The sequence below is a fragment of the Onychomys torridus genome, chromosome 5, assembly GCF_903995425.1.
Source record: "Onychomys torridus chromosome 5, mOncTor1.1, whole genome shotgun sequence".
Lineage (NCBI taxonomy): Eukaryota > Metazoa > Chordata > Mammalia > Rodentia > Cricetidae > Onychomys > Onychomys torridus.
Window position 1 is genome coordinate 65,150,595 of NC_050447.1, and position 16,502 is coordinate 65,167,096.

Here is a 16,502-nt window from a genome sequence, read left to right on the forward strand (position 1 = left end):
TGCTTGCCCTTGGACAAGGGATTATTAAGTTTCCAACTTAAACAGGTTTATAGCTCTCAAAACAAAATTTATTTCCTTGTGGTAGATATTTTTGGTCCAGTACTATTTTTAAATATTAAAGAGTTTATTCCTTTAGTAGTATAATATCATGTTGACTGATTCTTGATTTTGAGATAAAGAACTGTGCTGTGTTTTATGTGCTCAGAAGCTATTGACAAGCCATGGCTGTCAGGAAAGGGAGAGTCAGCTTTCTTTAAAGGTGTGACCACTGCTAAGTCCACCATGGTGGAAGGCCACTTGTCCAAAAGTATCTGGGCAACACAAATTTGACTTGATTGATTTAGAAGGAGGAGGAGGAGAAGGAAGAGGAGGGGAAGGAGGGGAAGAAAGAAGAAGAGGAGGAAGAGGATGCCACAAACTTACTTGGGTGGGTAGGGAAGTTGGGTAGATATGGAAGGAGCTGGGGAGGGAGAATAAATATAATCCAAACTATGTTGTATGGAAGGAACTCTAAAGAAAAAAATTATATTACTAAAAAATTAATAAAATAAAATTGGGGTTAGAAATACGGGATAATAGTGAAGAGTACTCAGAGCTCTTCCAAAAACCCAGGTTCAGTTCCCAGAACCCATTACAAATGCAGCTTACAACCACTTGTAACTCCAAGTTCCAGGGGTCCAACATCTCTTCTGGCACAAAGAGCACCCACACACATGTGTCATGTGCACACACACACACACACACACACACACGCACACGCACACGCACACGCACGCGCACGCGCGCGAAAGTACATCTTTAGAAGTAAATAAATGAAACATGAAAATCGGGTCTAGAGAGATGGCTTAGTGGCTAAACGAACTTGCCACCAAGGCTGATGGCCCAAGTTCAATCCCTGGGACTCCAATGTGAAAAAAAGAGAACTGACTCCTACAAGTTCTCCTCTGACCTCACATGGGTGCCATGGCACATGTGTGCCCCCCCCCCCTACACCAAATAAATAAGTGAAATGTAATAAAAGTGAAACATCCAAAGAAGCCCAATAAAACAGTTTATTTTCAGTCCTTTAGGCCTGAAACAAAGGCTCTGGGTGCAGCTGGGTTTCCAGAGCAGGACTTCCAGAACATGAGCCATGGTTTATGAGCCCATGGAGACGGCTTGGAAGAGTGTTAGACCTATTTTAGTTTTACAGCTTCTGCCCAGTTACTGTTTTCTCGGGAGTCTGTGCAGTCACACCACAACTTTGCCTCTCTCTGCAGCAGCTCGTGTCTAGAATCTGTCAGAATCGAGTGTGTGCGTGCAACTGCTAGTGACTCCAGCTGCTGTCTTTTAGCACTGCTCCCGCGGCGTGGTAAATACGTCGGTGCACGGTGAATAGGAACCACAGCAACGGTGACTTCTCCATCCTTCTCCCTCTCCTTCCTTTCCTCTCTCCCTCTTCCCTCCCTACCTCCCTTTCTTCTCTTTTCCACTCCCTAGATCTCAGCATAGAACCAACGTGGGGCTGGAAAAATGACTCAGCCATTAAACTGCTTGCCACATAAACATGAGAACCTGACTGCCATCCCCAGAACCCATGTAAAGAAAGCCTGGCATGGCAGTGAGGGATGATGTTCTCAATGCTGAGGGGAGCAGAGAAATGGGGATCCCCAGGCTTGCAGGCAGCCCACCCAGCTAAGTCAGTGAGCTCCAGGCCAGTGAGAAACTACCTCAAAACACAAGATGGGCATCTCCTGAGGAGCAACCCCCGAGACTGACCTCTGGCCTCCACACATATATGCACAAATTTGCGTATACACCCTGCTCCCAACATATACATGCACCCACAGACACATATGTATACATACTGAAATGAAAACAACTTTAAAAATGTTTGTGGATGTGAAATGATTTTTCTGACTCTTGTTTATTGTTTGTTTGTTTGTTTTGTTTGGGGGGTATGTTTTGTTTGGGGAGGGGTATTGAGACAGGTTTCTCTGTGTTGCTTTGCAGCCTGTCCTGGAACTCTCTTTGTAGACCAGGCTGTCCTCAAACTCACAGAGATCCTCCTGCCTCTGCCTCTCAAGTGTTGGGATTAAAGGCGTGTGCCACCACCATCCAGTGAATTTTCTGACTCTTGAACAAGTAAAAAGAAGTATACATCCATCAAAAATAAAATGCAATGAGCTAATATTTCTTAAGAACTCCTAGAGACTATATTTCATGAAGGTTTCAGAAGAACTTTTCCAGCTGGCTACTTATCTCAAGGCTCTTGCAATGTATTTGGAAGAAAGTGGGGGATACAAAGCGATGTACAAAGCTAAAGAAGGGAGATGTATGTGTAATTAGAGAGGGGCAGGTAGGAAGATACACACTGACAAAAATGAAGAGATGCCATAGGGACCGTGACTGCCAGACCTTCCAGAGCTGAGAGGAAAGATAATGGTCGTGGGTTCAGCACAGCGGTAGAGCTGCTCACATGCATGGTGCTCTGGGTTCAGTACTCAGGCCCCACAAACAAAGAATAAAACCACAGGAGAAAGATAATTCACTGAGGTCTTTAAAAAAAAAAAGAACAGATTCCAAAATTGTAGATGATGGAAGAGAATGAAAAGAATGTTCTAGACTGAGAATCCAGTACAGTGATGAGTGTCTCCCTAGCATGCCTAGAGTCCTTGGTTTAACCATCAATAAGGGGAGGGAAAAAAAAGAAAAGGGGTTCTTTCCAGGAGTGGTGACTGCACCAGATTAATTAGGAAAAGGCCCAGTGAGACTCACAAGGGGGACTTATGTGACAAGGGGGGAATTAGTCAGGCCCTGACCGTAGAAAGCAAACACAGAGCTTCAAATGGCAGAAGTGTATAAAAATCTGTCATAAATGGGAGACCATAAAAGAGTTGTCTCAAATTTTCCCAATATAATTCTTCAAAATTCAACATGGTCACCATATTTATCTATAAATAATTATTTTGTTTGGAGATGTCAGCTGGAAATTACAAAGCAAAAGAAAACCTTCCTGTGACATCATGTAATTTCTTCATTATTTTTTTTCCTCCAAAACCAACCCAGATGGAAAAGTAGTTTGAGGCGGGGCGTATCTTAATTAGCTGCCTGAGGGACCAGAGGTTCGGGTGTGACTCACGGGAGTCACTTAACATCAAGCCACCCAGAGGATGTCATGAATTACCCAAGTTGCCATCTGGAAATGTCGCTGTGGAATGTTTGGGACACAGCCCAGTTGCCAGAGCCCAGTTCAGACCCCTCTTCCTAGAATATTATTAACGCTTTTGTGCTTGGTTCCAGACTAACCATTCTTTTTCTTTCTTTTTTTCTTCAAAAACTTTAGTTATTTTTATTTCGTGTATGTGTGTTTGCCTACATGTATATATGTGAACCATATGCATATCCATAGAGGCCAGGAGAGGACATGAGATCCTCTGGAACCAGAATTACAGAGCACTGTGAGTAGCCAGGTATGTGCTGGGAGCAGAACCCAGGTCCTCTGGGAAAGCAGCCAGTGTTCCTAAACACTGTGGTATCTCTGCAGTGCCCTGCCCTAACCACTATTTACAGTCACTAGGAGAAATACACTGTGAGCAGCTAACCCCATGCTCCCTTGTTGTATGGAAGAGAAGATCGGAAGGGAGCAGGTGGCTGGATGCTAACTAGGTCCATGGACCATTACTCGACCTTAAGGCCTCTTCTCTTTGAGGAAAGCTGTGTGGTGTAGTGTGTATTGTCACTGCTGAAGCTTCCTTGGATGCTGTATTCACCACCTGGGGGAAATCACTTCCTCCCCCATTTGCAGACAGAACATGACACCCTGATTCACCTGTTCACATTCGTATAGTACAGTCTCCACAGCAATGACCCCTTACAGTTAGAGATGAGAAGGAACATTAAGTGTAATTACCCCACCCAGAGGGAAACACCCATTCTGTACTCTTCTGAAAAGGACACTCAGTAATGGTTGGGGTTGAGGATGGGGAGACAAGACACAAGCATGTACAGCATCCACAAGAGACCGATGGTCAGCGCCAAGCCACCAGCTGTCGACTATAATTTATATAGCGTTACATGAGGGCATTTTTATGCAAGTAAAATGCGCGTGGAGCACATTCCCCTCGGGGCCCCATGACCCTCTTCCTTCCACCTCCCATCAGCCCCCTTCATTCCTCCGGCCACTTTCGATTCTGCTCCCCTGTCATCTACCCATGAAGGACTTTATGTGTCTAGAGCCCACAGGAGAGAGAGTGCCATAGTTCCCGTAATATAATTCTCTCCACTTGTATCCATTTTCCTGCTGATGACATAACCTGGTCATTCAAGACTGTGTTCCTGGAGAGACTCCTTCCCTCCCTCTAGAGACAGCGGGGACAGCCCGCCAGTGCACCTCAATACGAAAACCACATTATCTAGGTTTTCATTAGCCACACTCCTGACCACTTCCTCTATCAAGCACTCATACAGAAAACTAATTCTCTTTGCCCCAAACCACCCCAGAACCAGGTACTAGGCAATGAGAGACAGCTGTTACAGCCCACAGCCTGCCAAAATGACTGCCAGTATCCAATCCTAAGCTTTCTGGGCACATCCACCCGCTCAGCTATTCCTTCCCATGAAAATCTTAATAGATGCTCTGGGCTGTGCTCCACCATCCACCCCACCCACTGTTTCCTGACCATCCCTGGTGCTTCTGTGTGGGGGTTTGTATGTAGAGCACAACTCCTGTTACCAGGGACATGTGAGTGTAAAGTTCTTCCTTCCTGTCAATCATTTCAGTGTTTGTATATCATACCACATTAAAATAAGATAATTCCTGGCACAAACTTTAGAATACCTTCTATCAAAGGGTCACCAAGAAGGATCCCTGAGGTCAGAGGGTAAATAACAATAGTCTGTTGCTTTAAGAAAGCTAGTCAGTATTTCTTAAGCATGGTGGAAACTCAGATACAATGATATCTGTGATATTGAAAATGCAGTGTGTGTGTGTGTGTGTGTGTGTGTGTGTGTGTGTGTGTGTGTGTCCAAGGACTTCTATAAAAAGAGGAATCTAATTAGTTCTAAACATAACCAAGCATAACTCTGTGGTCCTGACAATGGTGGGAGAATCCTATTTGTTGCTGCTCAGTTTTTGTTCATTAATTAAAACCTGGAACATTCTGAGCTGTCTATTTTCTATTCATTAATTATAATTTGGAACATACTGAGAACTACAGTTGTTGAGAGGTAGCTAGAGACTCCAGGCACAGGCAGAAGCCAGATCATGCAATCCCACATAAATAACTACATAAGCTATATTAAGAGTTTTGCCTTCTTGGTAATACAGAGGTGTTGAAGAAATGGCATATGCGTTACACCTGGAAAAACTCTTTATAGCTAGAGCTTATGTTCAAAATGTGTAATAAAATAAGACTTGAAAATTTTAAGAGGTTTCTAAGAAAATGGAAGAGATTATATGAACAGTGCAGGTGACTGGGCCATGAAAACCTTTGCAACTGTTGGATACAGTAGCACATGCCAGCAATCCTCCATGCAGGAGGATCCAGATTCAAAGGACAGTCTTGGCTGCAGAAAGAATTCGAGGCCAGCCTGGGATACATGAGACCCTTCTCAAATAAAAATTCTTTCAATCAACAAAATTTAGAGACTATGAAACAAAAGACAAACATAGGAACCCAAAACACTTACAGGGCAACTAAACCAAAAATAAAATCAGCGAACTGATGGTGGGTTTCTGAGGGAATCTTTCAACTCTGCAGACAGATGACGCTGGTAGTGTGAGAACCCCTGATAAGTTCCCAATTAGGGGGATTAAAACTAATAGAAGGCAGAAGGGCAAAGACTCAATAAAAGCATGTCAGAGATTAGCTATTCCAGATGAACACAACCTATTTTCAGATGTCGAAATCTGTTCATAGTCTAGGAATGTCTTTGCAGGCTCCATCATGTATGGAGAGCCCATCCAACTCACATCACACAATGCTTCAATCTACAAATGCTGTTCACTTCCAAACAAAGGCCTTATTTCCTGAATAAAGATATTATAAAAATAAACAAATACATAAGCTATATTTTTGTTTCTTAATACATATACTTAAAGCTCCATATGTTATCTTTGTGTGTGTGTATTGGGAGGTGGGATGGTATGCACTCATGAGCACACAGGCAAAGGCCAGAGGAAGCCCTCAGGAATTCTGCTCTTCATTCCCTCTCAGTCCACTGAGGCAGTGTCTCTCACTGAACTTGAGGCAGACTGACAGCCAGCAAGCTCTAGTGATCCTCCTGTCTCCACCTTGCAGAGCACCAGTGTAAGAAGCCTGCATGCAGCTACATTAGGCTTTTTACATGGGTGCTGGGGATTTGAACTCAGGTCTCCATGCATGGGCAACAAGCACTCTTACCCACTGAGCCATCTCTCTAGTCTCTCCTTTAGGAGGGAAGTAGCCCCTTTGAGAAAACTTCTAAAGGAATCAGCTCTACTGTTTCATGTTCGGCTTCCTCTCTAAAGAGCACCAAGAGCTTTGGGGGAGCTGCTGCTAGACCCTATTTCAAAGGGAGCAGAAGGATGAAGGACTTGAACGTGGTGTCTGTGGATATACATACCAGCCTTTGCAACAGCCTGAGTTGCCTGGGGACCCTGAGCGAGACCTGGAAAGAGAAGAGAAATATGAAATGGGATTGTGAGGTATTCATAAATGAGTCATGTGAAGGTGTTAAAACCCATTCAGATTCACCACTAAGGATATCTAGCTTGAAAAGTAGTTCTGACCTTTTTTTTTTTTTTTTTTTTTTTAATCAAAGTGTTTTTCAGCCTGGAATTAGAATCCATCAGTCTTAGCTCTGCTTGACTCAAAACCCATGAGGTCCGACTACCTCATCATCTGGGTGTGCCTACATCTGTGACAGTGATGAGAACAGAGAGAGCCACGGGAAGCTTGCATTCTGCTTCGCTCAGTCTTTGGCTTGACATGAAATTCCTTGCTATTATGTCCATTACATCATTGTAACACACACATTTGGCCAACTTATGGTGAATTTCTATTCAATGCAAAACTCTAGGAAATTGAGACACAACACTGAAGTTACCCTGAAATGCCTTTAAGATTTCTTTCCTGGAAGATTTCTTCTATTTTCTTATGGGCAAGAGATGGGTACAGAAAAATAATAAAAATTTCCTTAAAAAAAATGCAGTGGCTGGTGATATGTCTCAACAATAAAGAGCTCTTCAAAGAACTCAATTTCAATTCCTAGTACCCACATGGTGACTCACAACAGTCTACAACTACAGTTATTGGAGATCCAACACCCTCTCTGGCCTCCAATGGCAGCAGGTGTGCAAGTGGTATACATATAGACAGACAGGTAAAACACCCATAAACATAAAAATAAATAAATCTTGCTGGGTGGTGGTGGTGCACACCTTTAGTCCCAGCACTCGGGAGGCAGAGCCAGGTGAATCTCTGTGAGTTCAAGGCCAGCCTGGTCTACAGAGCGAGATCCAGGACAGGCACCAAAACTACACAGAGAAACCCTGTCTTGAAAAAAAATCTTAAATTAATAAATAATTGAAAAATTAAAATCACAGTAATAATAAGCCAGTCCCTCTGGGCTGATTTAAAAAAATCTAGCTTCTCACTGGGCGGTGGTGGCGCATGCCTTTAGTCCCAGTACTCGGGAGGCAGAGGCAGGAGGATCTCCGTGAGTTTGAGGCTAGCCTGGGCTACACAGTGAGTGCCAGGAAAGGCATAAAGCTATACAGAGAAACCCTGTCTCAAAAAACAAATAAAAAAAAAAATTCTAACTTCTCTTTGAGTATCACACACAGTGAACCTGTGTTTAATTAACAGAAACATAATAGTTATTGCTATGAGTCACAAATTTTCCTTTGGAAAATATAGAACAGATACTTGAAAAGTATTCCCAGGCTTTACACATTTAAAAATCTACTTTTTCTTTAATTCTATGTCTGTGTCTCCATGTGTGCAGTGCTGTACATGGGCCAGAGGCTTTGGGTTCTCCTAGAGCTGGAGGGCAGAACTCTGCTCCTCCCGTAAGAGCAGGAAGCACTCTTAACCTCTGGGCCATCTCTTCAGACCCTGACTTTACACATTTTAGATAGTTTTTTGAGGTGTAATTTTTATACCATGAAAATATATTCACTCATTTTGTGTACAAGTAAAAGTGTCTTTCTCTGTAAGGATTGGGCAGCCATCATCACCACAATCAGAGCAGTTTTTATTAACTTTCTAAAAGGAAACTCTGGAGCCCGGGGAGATGACTCGGGGTGAAGTGATGGCTCTGAAACATGAGGACCTGAGCTCAGTTCCAAGTGCTCACACAGAAAGCCAGGGCAGCGGCACACTCACTCAGCCCAGTACAGCCGGAGACTGGGGCAGAGGACACGCAGGATTCCCAGAGCGCGGCTAGCCAGTCAGGAGAAACAGCAAGCCCCAGTTTTAGTGAAAGACTGTCTCAGAAAATAAGGTAGAGAGTGATGTGGAAGGAAACCTGATGTGAACTATCCCACACACACACACGTGTGAGAGCACACACACAGACACACACTCACATGCACACATACATATACACACACAGAGAGACACACATACACACAAACTCACACAGACACACACGCAGAGAGAGAGACACATACATACACAGACACAAACACACACACATACACACAAACACATACACACAGAGAGACATACATACACACAGACACACTCAGACACTCACACAGACACATAGACACACATACACACAAACAGAGACACTCACACAAACACACAAACCCATACAGACACACAAACAGACATACACACATACACACTTTGCACACTCTGGTCATCACCTCACGATCACTCACCCCCAGCCCTTAGCAACCACTAAATTATTTTACATGGTTTTTCCCATTCTGATCAGTTTGTATAGATGGAATTACACACCATTCATACTTTTGTATTTTAAATAATACAAATGAGTCTCAAGGCTCATCTACACTGTAGCAGACACTACTTTATTCCTTTTTATTGCTGAATAATATTCTATTGTGTAGGTATACTACATTTTGTTTATCTGTTTGTCACCTGACAGACATTCGAGTTATTGTTTCCCTTTGTCTGGTATGAATGATTCATAACTTGAATTAAAATTTAATTTTCACACACAGGCAATCTTTCCTTTCTACATTTTTATTTGCCTATGAGTGGAATTCATATGACATACAGTAAATTTTACTTTTAAGAAACTGTAAAATTTTTCTAAAGTAAGTATACATTTGTATTCCTACATGTGTGTATGTCTTTCAGTTAAAAACTCTTACAGAAAAGTAAATAAGAGAGGAGATAGTTAGGAAAACAAACATGTAGCTTTTAAAACAGTTGTCCATAGTTGGAGAGAGCCTAAAGTACTGGTTCTCAACCTGTGGAGTGCAACCCTTTGGGGGTTTGAATGATCCTTTCACAGGGATCACCTAAGACCACTGGAAATATCAGATATTTACATTATAATTCACAACAATAGCAAAATTACAGCTATGAAGTGGCAATGAAAATATTTTTATGGTCGATTACCACAACATGAGGCGTTTAATACACAACATGTATTAAAGGATAACAGCATTAGGAAGGTCAAGAACCACTGACGTAAAATATCCACTAGAAGTAGTTTAGTTAAATATACCACACTAACCCAGGGACCAGAGAGACGGCTATTGCCATACAAGCACAAGGACCTGAGCTTGACCCCAGAACCTACATAAGAACCCAGGTGTGGTGGTATCCTTGTGATCCTGGTATTGGGGAAATCTGGGGCTCACTGGCCACGGGGAGACAGAGATAGGAGGATCCAGGGCTCACAGGCTAGCCAGTCTAGCCTTAAGAATTCCAGCATAGTCTTAAGGTCCCACTGAGAGACCCTGTCCCAAAATCCAAGACAGATGGACATCTTCTGAAAAATGCCACCCTAGGTTGACCTCTGACCTCCACATGCACACAAGAGCATAAACACCCACACATAAACTTGCACACATACTACCCCAACACACACAAACCTACACACATACCTCACTACAAACATACACACATACCCCCATACATACAAACATATACACACACACAAAATATCCACACATGTGCCCATACACATGATGATGAATAAGTATTGAAAATAACAAAGTAAATCTATATTTATCGACCAACGGATATATTACTAGGCTTCAATATTGTTCATTACGTATGTTTCTAGCTGCTCTCTGCCAGAAAGATCCCCTGGTGTGGACATATGGGGCCATAGGGACAAGCTCTGGCTAATGTGTTATGGATGTTAAGTAACATTCACTTCTGGGCCAAGTATAAATTACAGATATTTACTCTGTCGGAACTGTCTGCTCCCTGCGGTACAGTAATTAGTCATGTCAGGGGTGGAGGCAGTTCTCCCAAGTTCACAAATAACCACATGTGCATACCTGTTCCACTGCCAGCCCACAAGAATGTATAAGCAAGAAGGAAATATGTGTTACTTAAGACATTCATATATGGAGTTGGTATCAATCATAACCTGCTATATTCTGACTACCATGCTCATCAAAGTTTGTGGGGTTAGGGAGGGTTTTGTTTTGTTTTGTTTTTTGATTTTTTGGTTTTTCAAGTCAGGGTTTCTCTATGTAGTAGTACTGGCTGTCCTGGAACTCACTCTGCAGACCAGGCTGGGCTCAAACTCAGAGATCCACCTGTCTCTGCCTACCCCAAGTGATGGGATTAAAGGCATGCACCAAGGCATGCACCACCACAGCCTGGCTTCATCAAATATTTTTAAACACTAACCACAGATTCACTCTCCCTACTCCCACCCCCCAGCCTTCCCCCTCATCCCATCCCCCATTCCCACCTCTTCCAAGGTAAGGCCTCCCATGAGGAGTCAGCAGAGCCTGATACACTCAGTTGAGGGTGGTCCAAACACCCCTCCCCCTGCACCAAGGCTGTGTAAGATGTCCCACCATAGGCACCAGTCTCCAAAAAGCCCACTCATGCCCTAGGGATGGGTCCTGATCCCACTGCCAAGGGACCCCTTAAGCAGGTCAAGCTACACAACTGTCTCACCTATGCAGAGGGCCTAGTCCAATCCCATGGAGGCGCCACAGTTATTGGTCCCCAGTTGTGTAGAATGTACACTGAAGTGCTAATGGTTATTGCTTGGGAATGATTGAATTCTTTGTATTTACATTTTTCTTTATTTCTTTGGTTTTTGACAAATTAGCAAATACTTCTTCCATATTAGAAAAACAATAAATATATTTCCATTTTAAAAACTAAAAGTAGGTCTGTCAAGATTGCTTACTGGGGTAAAGGCACTTGCTGCTGAGCCCAGTGACCTGAGTTTGATATCTAGACCCCACCCAATTGTCACAGAGAACCAACTCACACAAGTTGTCCTATACATACATGTGCCACAGCATGTTCACCAGTACTCCCATGCTTCATCCCCACCCTCTCTTATCCTTAATCACGTGACCACTGCCTCCTGTTCAGTGGAAGATGAAAAAGTACAGGACTTGGGATAGTACCAGCCAGCTCCATGTAGGGACAAGGTGTCCTTCATGGGGGCTGGAGATATGGCTCAGAGGTTAAGAGCACTGGCTGTTCTTCCAGAGGTCCTGAGTTCAATTCCCAGCACCCACATGGTGGCTCACAACCACCTGTAATAAGACCTGGCTCCCTCTTCTGGCCTGCAGGCATACAAGCAGACAGAACACTACATAATAAATAAAAATTTTAAATAAAGAAAAAAAAAAAAAAAAGATGTCCTTCAGGAGAAATCTGCTTCTAAAGAGAAGGAGCCAAAGCACCATCACAGCAAGGACCAGGGCGAGGGTTTTACCAGTTTCCAGTTCACCTTGGGTCTTGCCCTCCCTAAAATTGTGGAATGGGCTGGGGAGCACTTCAGAGAACAGCTCCCAGAAGGCAGCCCAGCCTCTCTCAGGCATTAAACTCTCTGCTTCATCTAAAGTGTGTTCTTTGAAGTCGCCTTTGCAAAACAGGTTTTCCATCAAAACAAGCAAGCTTGAAGGAAAACTAGAGAAGCTGCTTTTTCATTTTGGAGATGACTATCTAGCATCTCAGGGGATCGCCATGGCAATACTTCAGTCCAAGTTTAAACTCAAACTGACCCAGAACTGAATCTTATTGGTACAGGCCCATGACTGGTGCCAGCTGGGACAGGAAATGGAAATGACACTGATGTCACCATCATTGTTTGCAATTAGGGGTTTTGATTTTGTTGTTTGACTTTTTTTTCCCTCCATTATCTTCAAAGAACCAGGGAGTGGGAATTATGGACAGAAAAGTAAGGGTCTTCCAGAGCTAAGGCAATGACCATAAATAGTAGCCTAGGAGCTTCCAAAGACTACTTTGTGACTCCAAACCAGACCTAAGGAATGGCTCAAGTGTGATTAGTCAGTTCCAGCAAGTAGAGCATTTCACTTCAACATCAGAACACAAAATGTCCAGACTACAGCATTTATTAAGAAGTGTAAGCCATGGGCCAATGAGATGGCTCACTGGGTAAAGTTACCTGCCGGCAAGTCTGAAGACCTGTGTTCTATCCTTGGCACTGGACACAGAGGAAAGAGAGAGCAGACTCCCACAAGTTGTCCTCTGACCTCCACATACATGCTGTGGCACAGGAGCAACCACACACATACACACAAAATAGGTAGATAGATAGATAGATAGATGGATGGATGGATGGATGGATAATTAGATAGATAGATGCATAGATAGATAGATAGATAGATAGATAGCCAGACAGACAAATATAAGTTTCTAAAAAGTCTTAGAATCTCTGCCATCAAAAACCATATTATATAGTGAACAAGTGAAAGAGGAGAGAAGGAAAGAGAAAGAAAGAAGGAAGGAAGAGAGGGAAGGAGGGAGGGAGGAATCTATGAATACATAAGAACAAACACAGTACAGGTACATGGTATAAGGTGAAAGAAAAACTGAGAAAAGTCAAGTTCACCACACCCTTGAGTAGTGGGAGGCTTTGGGGTATCAGTATGGCTGGAACTAGCTATACAGAGTGGGATGGAGAGGAAGAAGAACTGTAAAGAGAATTGGGTTCCCCAGAGGAAGCATGCTCAGATGCCATCAGCTGCATGATGTCCCTGCCCCTTTGACTCCTGCGGACCTGGCAGTAGTCACCACCAGGAACTCAAAAAGCAGGTAAAGCTTTCCTTCATATTTACTCAAAGCAAATTACATCAGGACTGGAGTTTAGAGTCTCCGCCCCACTCTATCATACATTAGTGGAAATATATGTTTGAAACAAAGTCTTTTAAAATCACAGGTGCTGCTCTCCATTTCTCCCAGGATCTACCTCAGGGTTGAATCATGCTTCGGAGAGGAAGAGAGAAATGAGGTTGAAATATTCCTCCATGAGTGCCTGCTCTGATTTTGATTTGGGGTGTTCTTCAAAGACCTATGTGTTAGGCATGGTCTCTGGCTTGTGGCTATTGAAATGAAGTGGAAATTTCGCAGATGGAGCCCAGTGGTAAGCCTTTGGGACATGGGGAAGCTGGAAAGAGGCTGTGGGAAGCTGGCTTCCCATTCTTTCCCTTTTACTTCCCAGACACGTTCTAAGTGCATTTGCTCTACTTGTGTCTCTGTATTGTACTGTCTCACACATATTTCAAAGTAATAGGGCCAATTCATCAATGGATCAGAAACCCTGGGAAACACGAACCAGGATAAGCCCCTTCTCTTCACAGATTATCTGGTATCTGTTAAAGCATCACAGAAGTGACTAGCATCGTCCATCAATAGGAAAGTATGTGAGACAGGAGAGGAGATGCCTGGAACATCTCCTCTGTTTTCTGCCTTGGATGCTTGAGTAGCCTAGAATGTCTGGTACAGATCGTAAGGGCGAGTTCACATCCTCTACTCTCCCCTTTCAGCTCTATCCCAAGGTTCCTGAATCTAGGTCCCATGACACATGTGAGAGATGCTTCATTAAAGCTAGCCTCAGCAAGCACCTTGAACATACTAAAGTCACCCTTCCTAGTGGGGCAACGACAATGGGAAATGATCCACCCACCCACCCCGTTCTTCTGAGTGCCTTCAGGACACTGAAAGCGAGACCTGTCAATAGCAATCACTGCCTTAGAACCTGAAACAAAATTGAAGCCGGGTATTGGAAAGTCACTTGACGTTACATTTATCCATGGTTGAGTGCAGTGAGTCTGAGTCTGGACTCAGGGTTGGGGGTTTGAAAAAAAGAAGGAGAGGAGAGTAGGGCAAAAGAATCAACTGGAACTCTAGTTCTAGGGCATCAGATGTACTCTTCTGGTTTCCAAGGGTACCTGGTGTACATATATACACTCAAGCACACACTAACACACACAAAGTAAAACTAATTAAATCTCAAAAAATAAAAAAGTTAGACAGTGTACCTGAGGAACAATACCCACAGTTGTCCTTTGGCCTCCATATACATGTCCATATACCTACATGTGTACCTACATACATTTGTACATACATATACATACACAGAAGATGAGAGAGAAAGAGAGAGAGAGAGAGAGAGAGAGAGAGAGAGAGAGAGAGAGAGAGAGAGAGGAAAAGAATGAGCAGTTTAGGAAACACCCATCTTCCCAGCTCCCTAAAACATTCGGGGCATCCTGTGCCTCTTTCTTCTAAAGCAGCCTTGGACACAGCAGCTTTGCTGGCATTGCTGACTAAATTCAGACTGCACATTAAACAAAAATTCTTCACATATAAGCACCCACAATTTTGAGAAAATACTAGTTAGGAACACAAGTCACATACATTTCATCACTCAGCCTCAGGCAGCCCCCACCCTTCCTTTCTGCCCTCAGGACATGAGAGATGGCTGATTTAGGAGTGAGCACATCTCTGGAACGTCTCCTACAACATCTCTTCCCCATTCAGCCCTACAGTTCCATCTCAGAAACCACACCCCATACATAAGGGAGGCATTATGGCGAGGCCTGCAGCCTGCAGCTCTTGTACTGGCTTCACTTATTAAAAAGCTAAAAGAAATAGCAGTCTGTATTCAACTGTGAAGAGATGGTAATGGGTGCAACATTATGAGGAGTTTACTATTTGGGAAGTTTGGACATGGATCACTAGGATGGACATTTGGGACCAGCATGTGCTGAGCAGAATCTGTGTCAGAAGCATTAGACAAAATTATCAGTCTGGAAGTTTCATTGATATCCCTTGCTTTGGGACTCAGCCCTCCTGAGCTCTGTGACTTGCATGTATATGCCCAAGAGCCCACCTCTTCATGGACGGCCTCTCCTGAATGGCTGTCCTTTGTGGATACGCTTCACTGAGACCTTGGTGTGGCATGTGTGGATTTGACCATACACACACACACACACACACACATACAATCTTACTGCTTACTCTATGCAAATGCTTTGCCTGGGATTGGCTCCAGACTCATAAAACCCACAGCAGTGTAGAATGAATGTATTTATCACTGTTTAAAATATTTATTACTGATTCCTGGAAGAAAACTGATATATGCAAGTTTTCTTCTGATACACACACACACAGACACACACACACAGAAATGCACAAATAAGTGTGAAAATAAATAAATAAAATGTTTATTGTGGATGTTATAGCTATTATTATGTGGTGCTAGGAATCAAACACAGCCTTGGGAACGTGTGGTCAGTACTGTTTCCTATCGTATTATTTAGACACTGATAGAGGTTTGAGAAGCCTTTCATATAACAAGCCCTGAAAGCTGGTCATTTGGGGTGAGTGTCCTGTTGACAAAGTGTGCACTTCATTACACATACTTTAGCAAGTGAAAGGTTACTTTAGCATCTCATTTGCAGTCATAATTTCATATTCTTTCTCCTAAAGGGGTCCTTCAGAATTATCTTCTCTCCCCAAACACAGATCCATCTCTGGCTGTGGGCTGGGAACTATTAACAACCCTCTGCAGACATAATGAAAAGGAAATTCAGAGAGGTTAAGTTACTTGCCCAAGAATACATAACCAGGAAGTAGTGAGGCCCAGATTTGAACCCCACATGGCCTAGCTCCACTTGGAATATTTTTAACCACAATACTTCATTGCCTCTTTTTGCTTTAAATAAAGCTCCTGGCATTTGGAGAGCTTTCATACACTCAGTAACTGATATTTTTTATTTAAAACTGCCTTTGTAATAACTTTATCCTTATTTTCAAAACCATATAAACTTAAGACAAGAAGTGGATAAATCAGCAGATAGAAGCAGATTGATTTCATGACACTTCTCTTCCAATACTAATTCCCTGGCATATCCATTCCTCTTTTAATGTTTTATTACAATTATGTATTTACTCTGTGTGGGGGCATGCCAAATTTGTAGAGGTCGGAAGACAAATTGTAGGCGTCAGTTCTCTCTTTCTACCATGTGGGTCCTGGAGATTGAACTCAGGTCATCAAGTTCAGTGACAAGAACTTTTACCCACTAAGCCATATCCCTGCCAGGGCAGCTT

At 43.1% G+C, this 16,502-nt stretch overlaps 1 protein-coding gene across 1 annotated transcript in view; it reads right to left on the reverse strand.

The window, feature by feature from the left end:
- The window catches only part of Itih5 (inter-alpha-trypsin inhibitor heavy chain 5), a 93,112-nt gene that overhangs the window by 73,683 nt on the left and 2,927 nt on the right, over positions 1 to 16,502 (reverse strand). Inside the window, exon 2 of the mRNA XM_036188600.1 lies at positions 6,586 to 6,630. Within this exon, the coding sequence (XP_036044493.1) occupies positions 6,586 to 6,630 (45 nt within the window). The remainder of the gene's footprint in view (positions 1 to 6,585; positions 6,631 to 16,502) is intronic.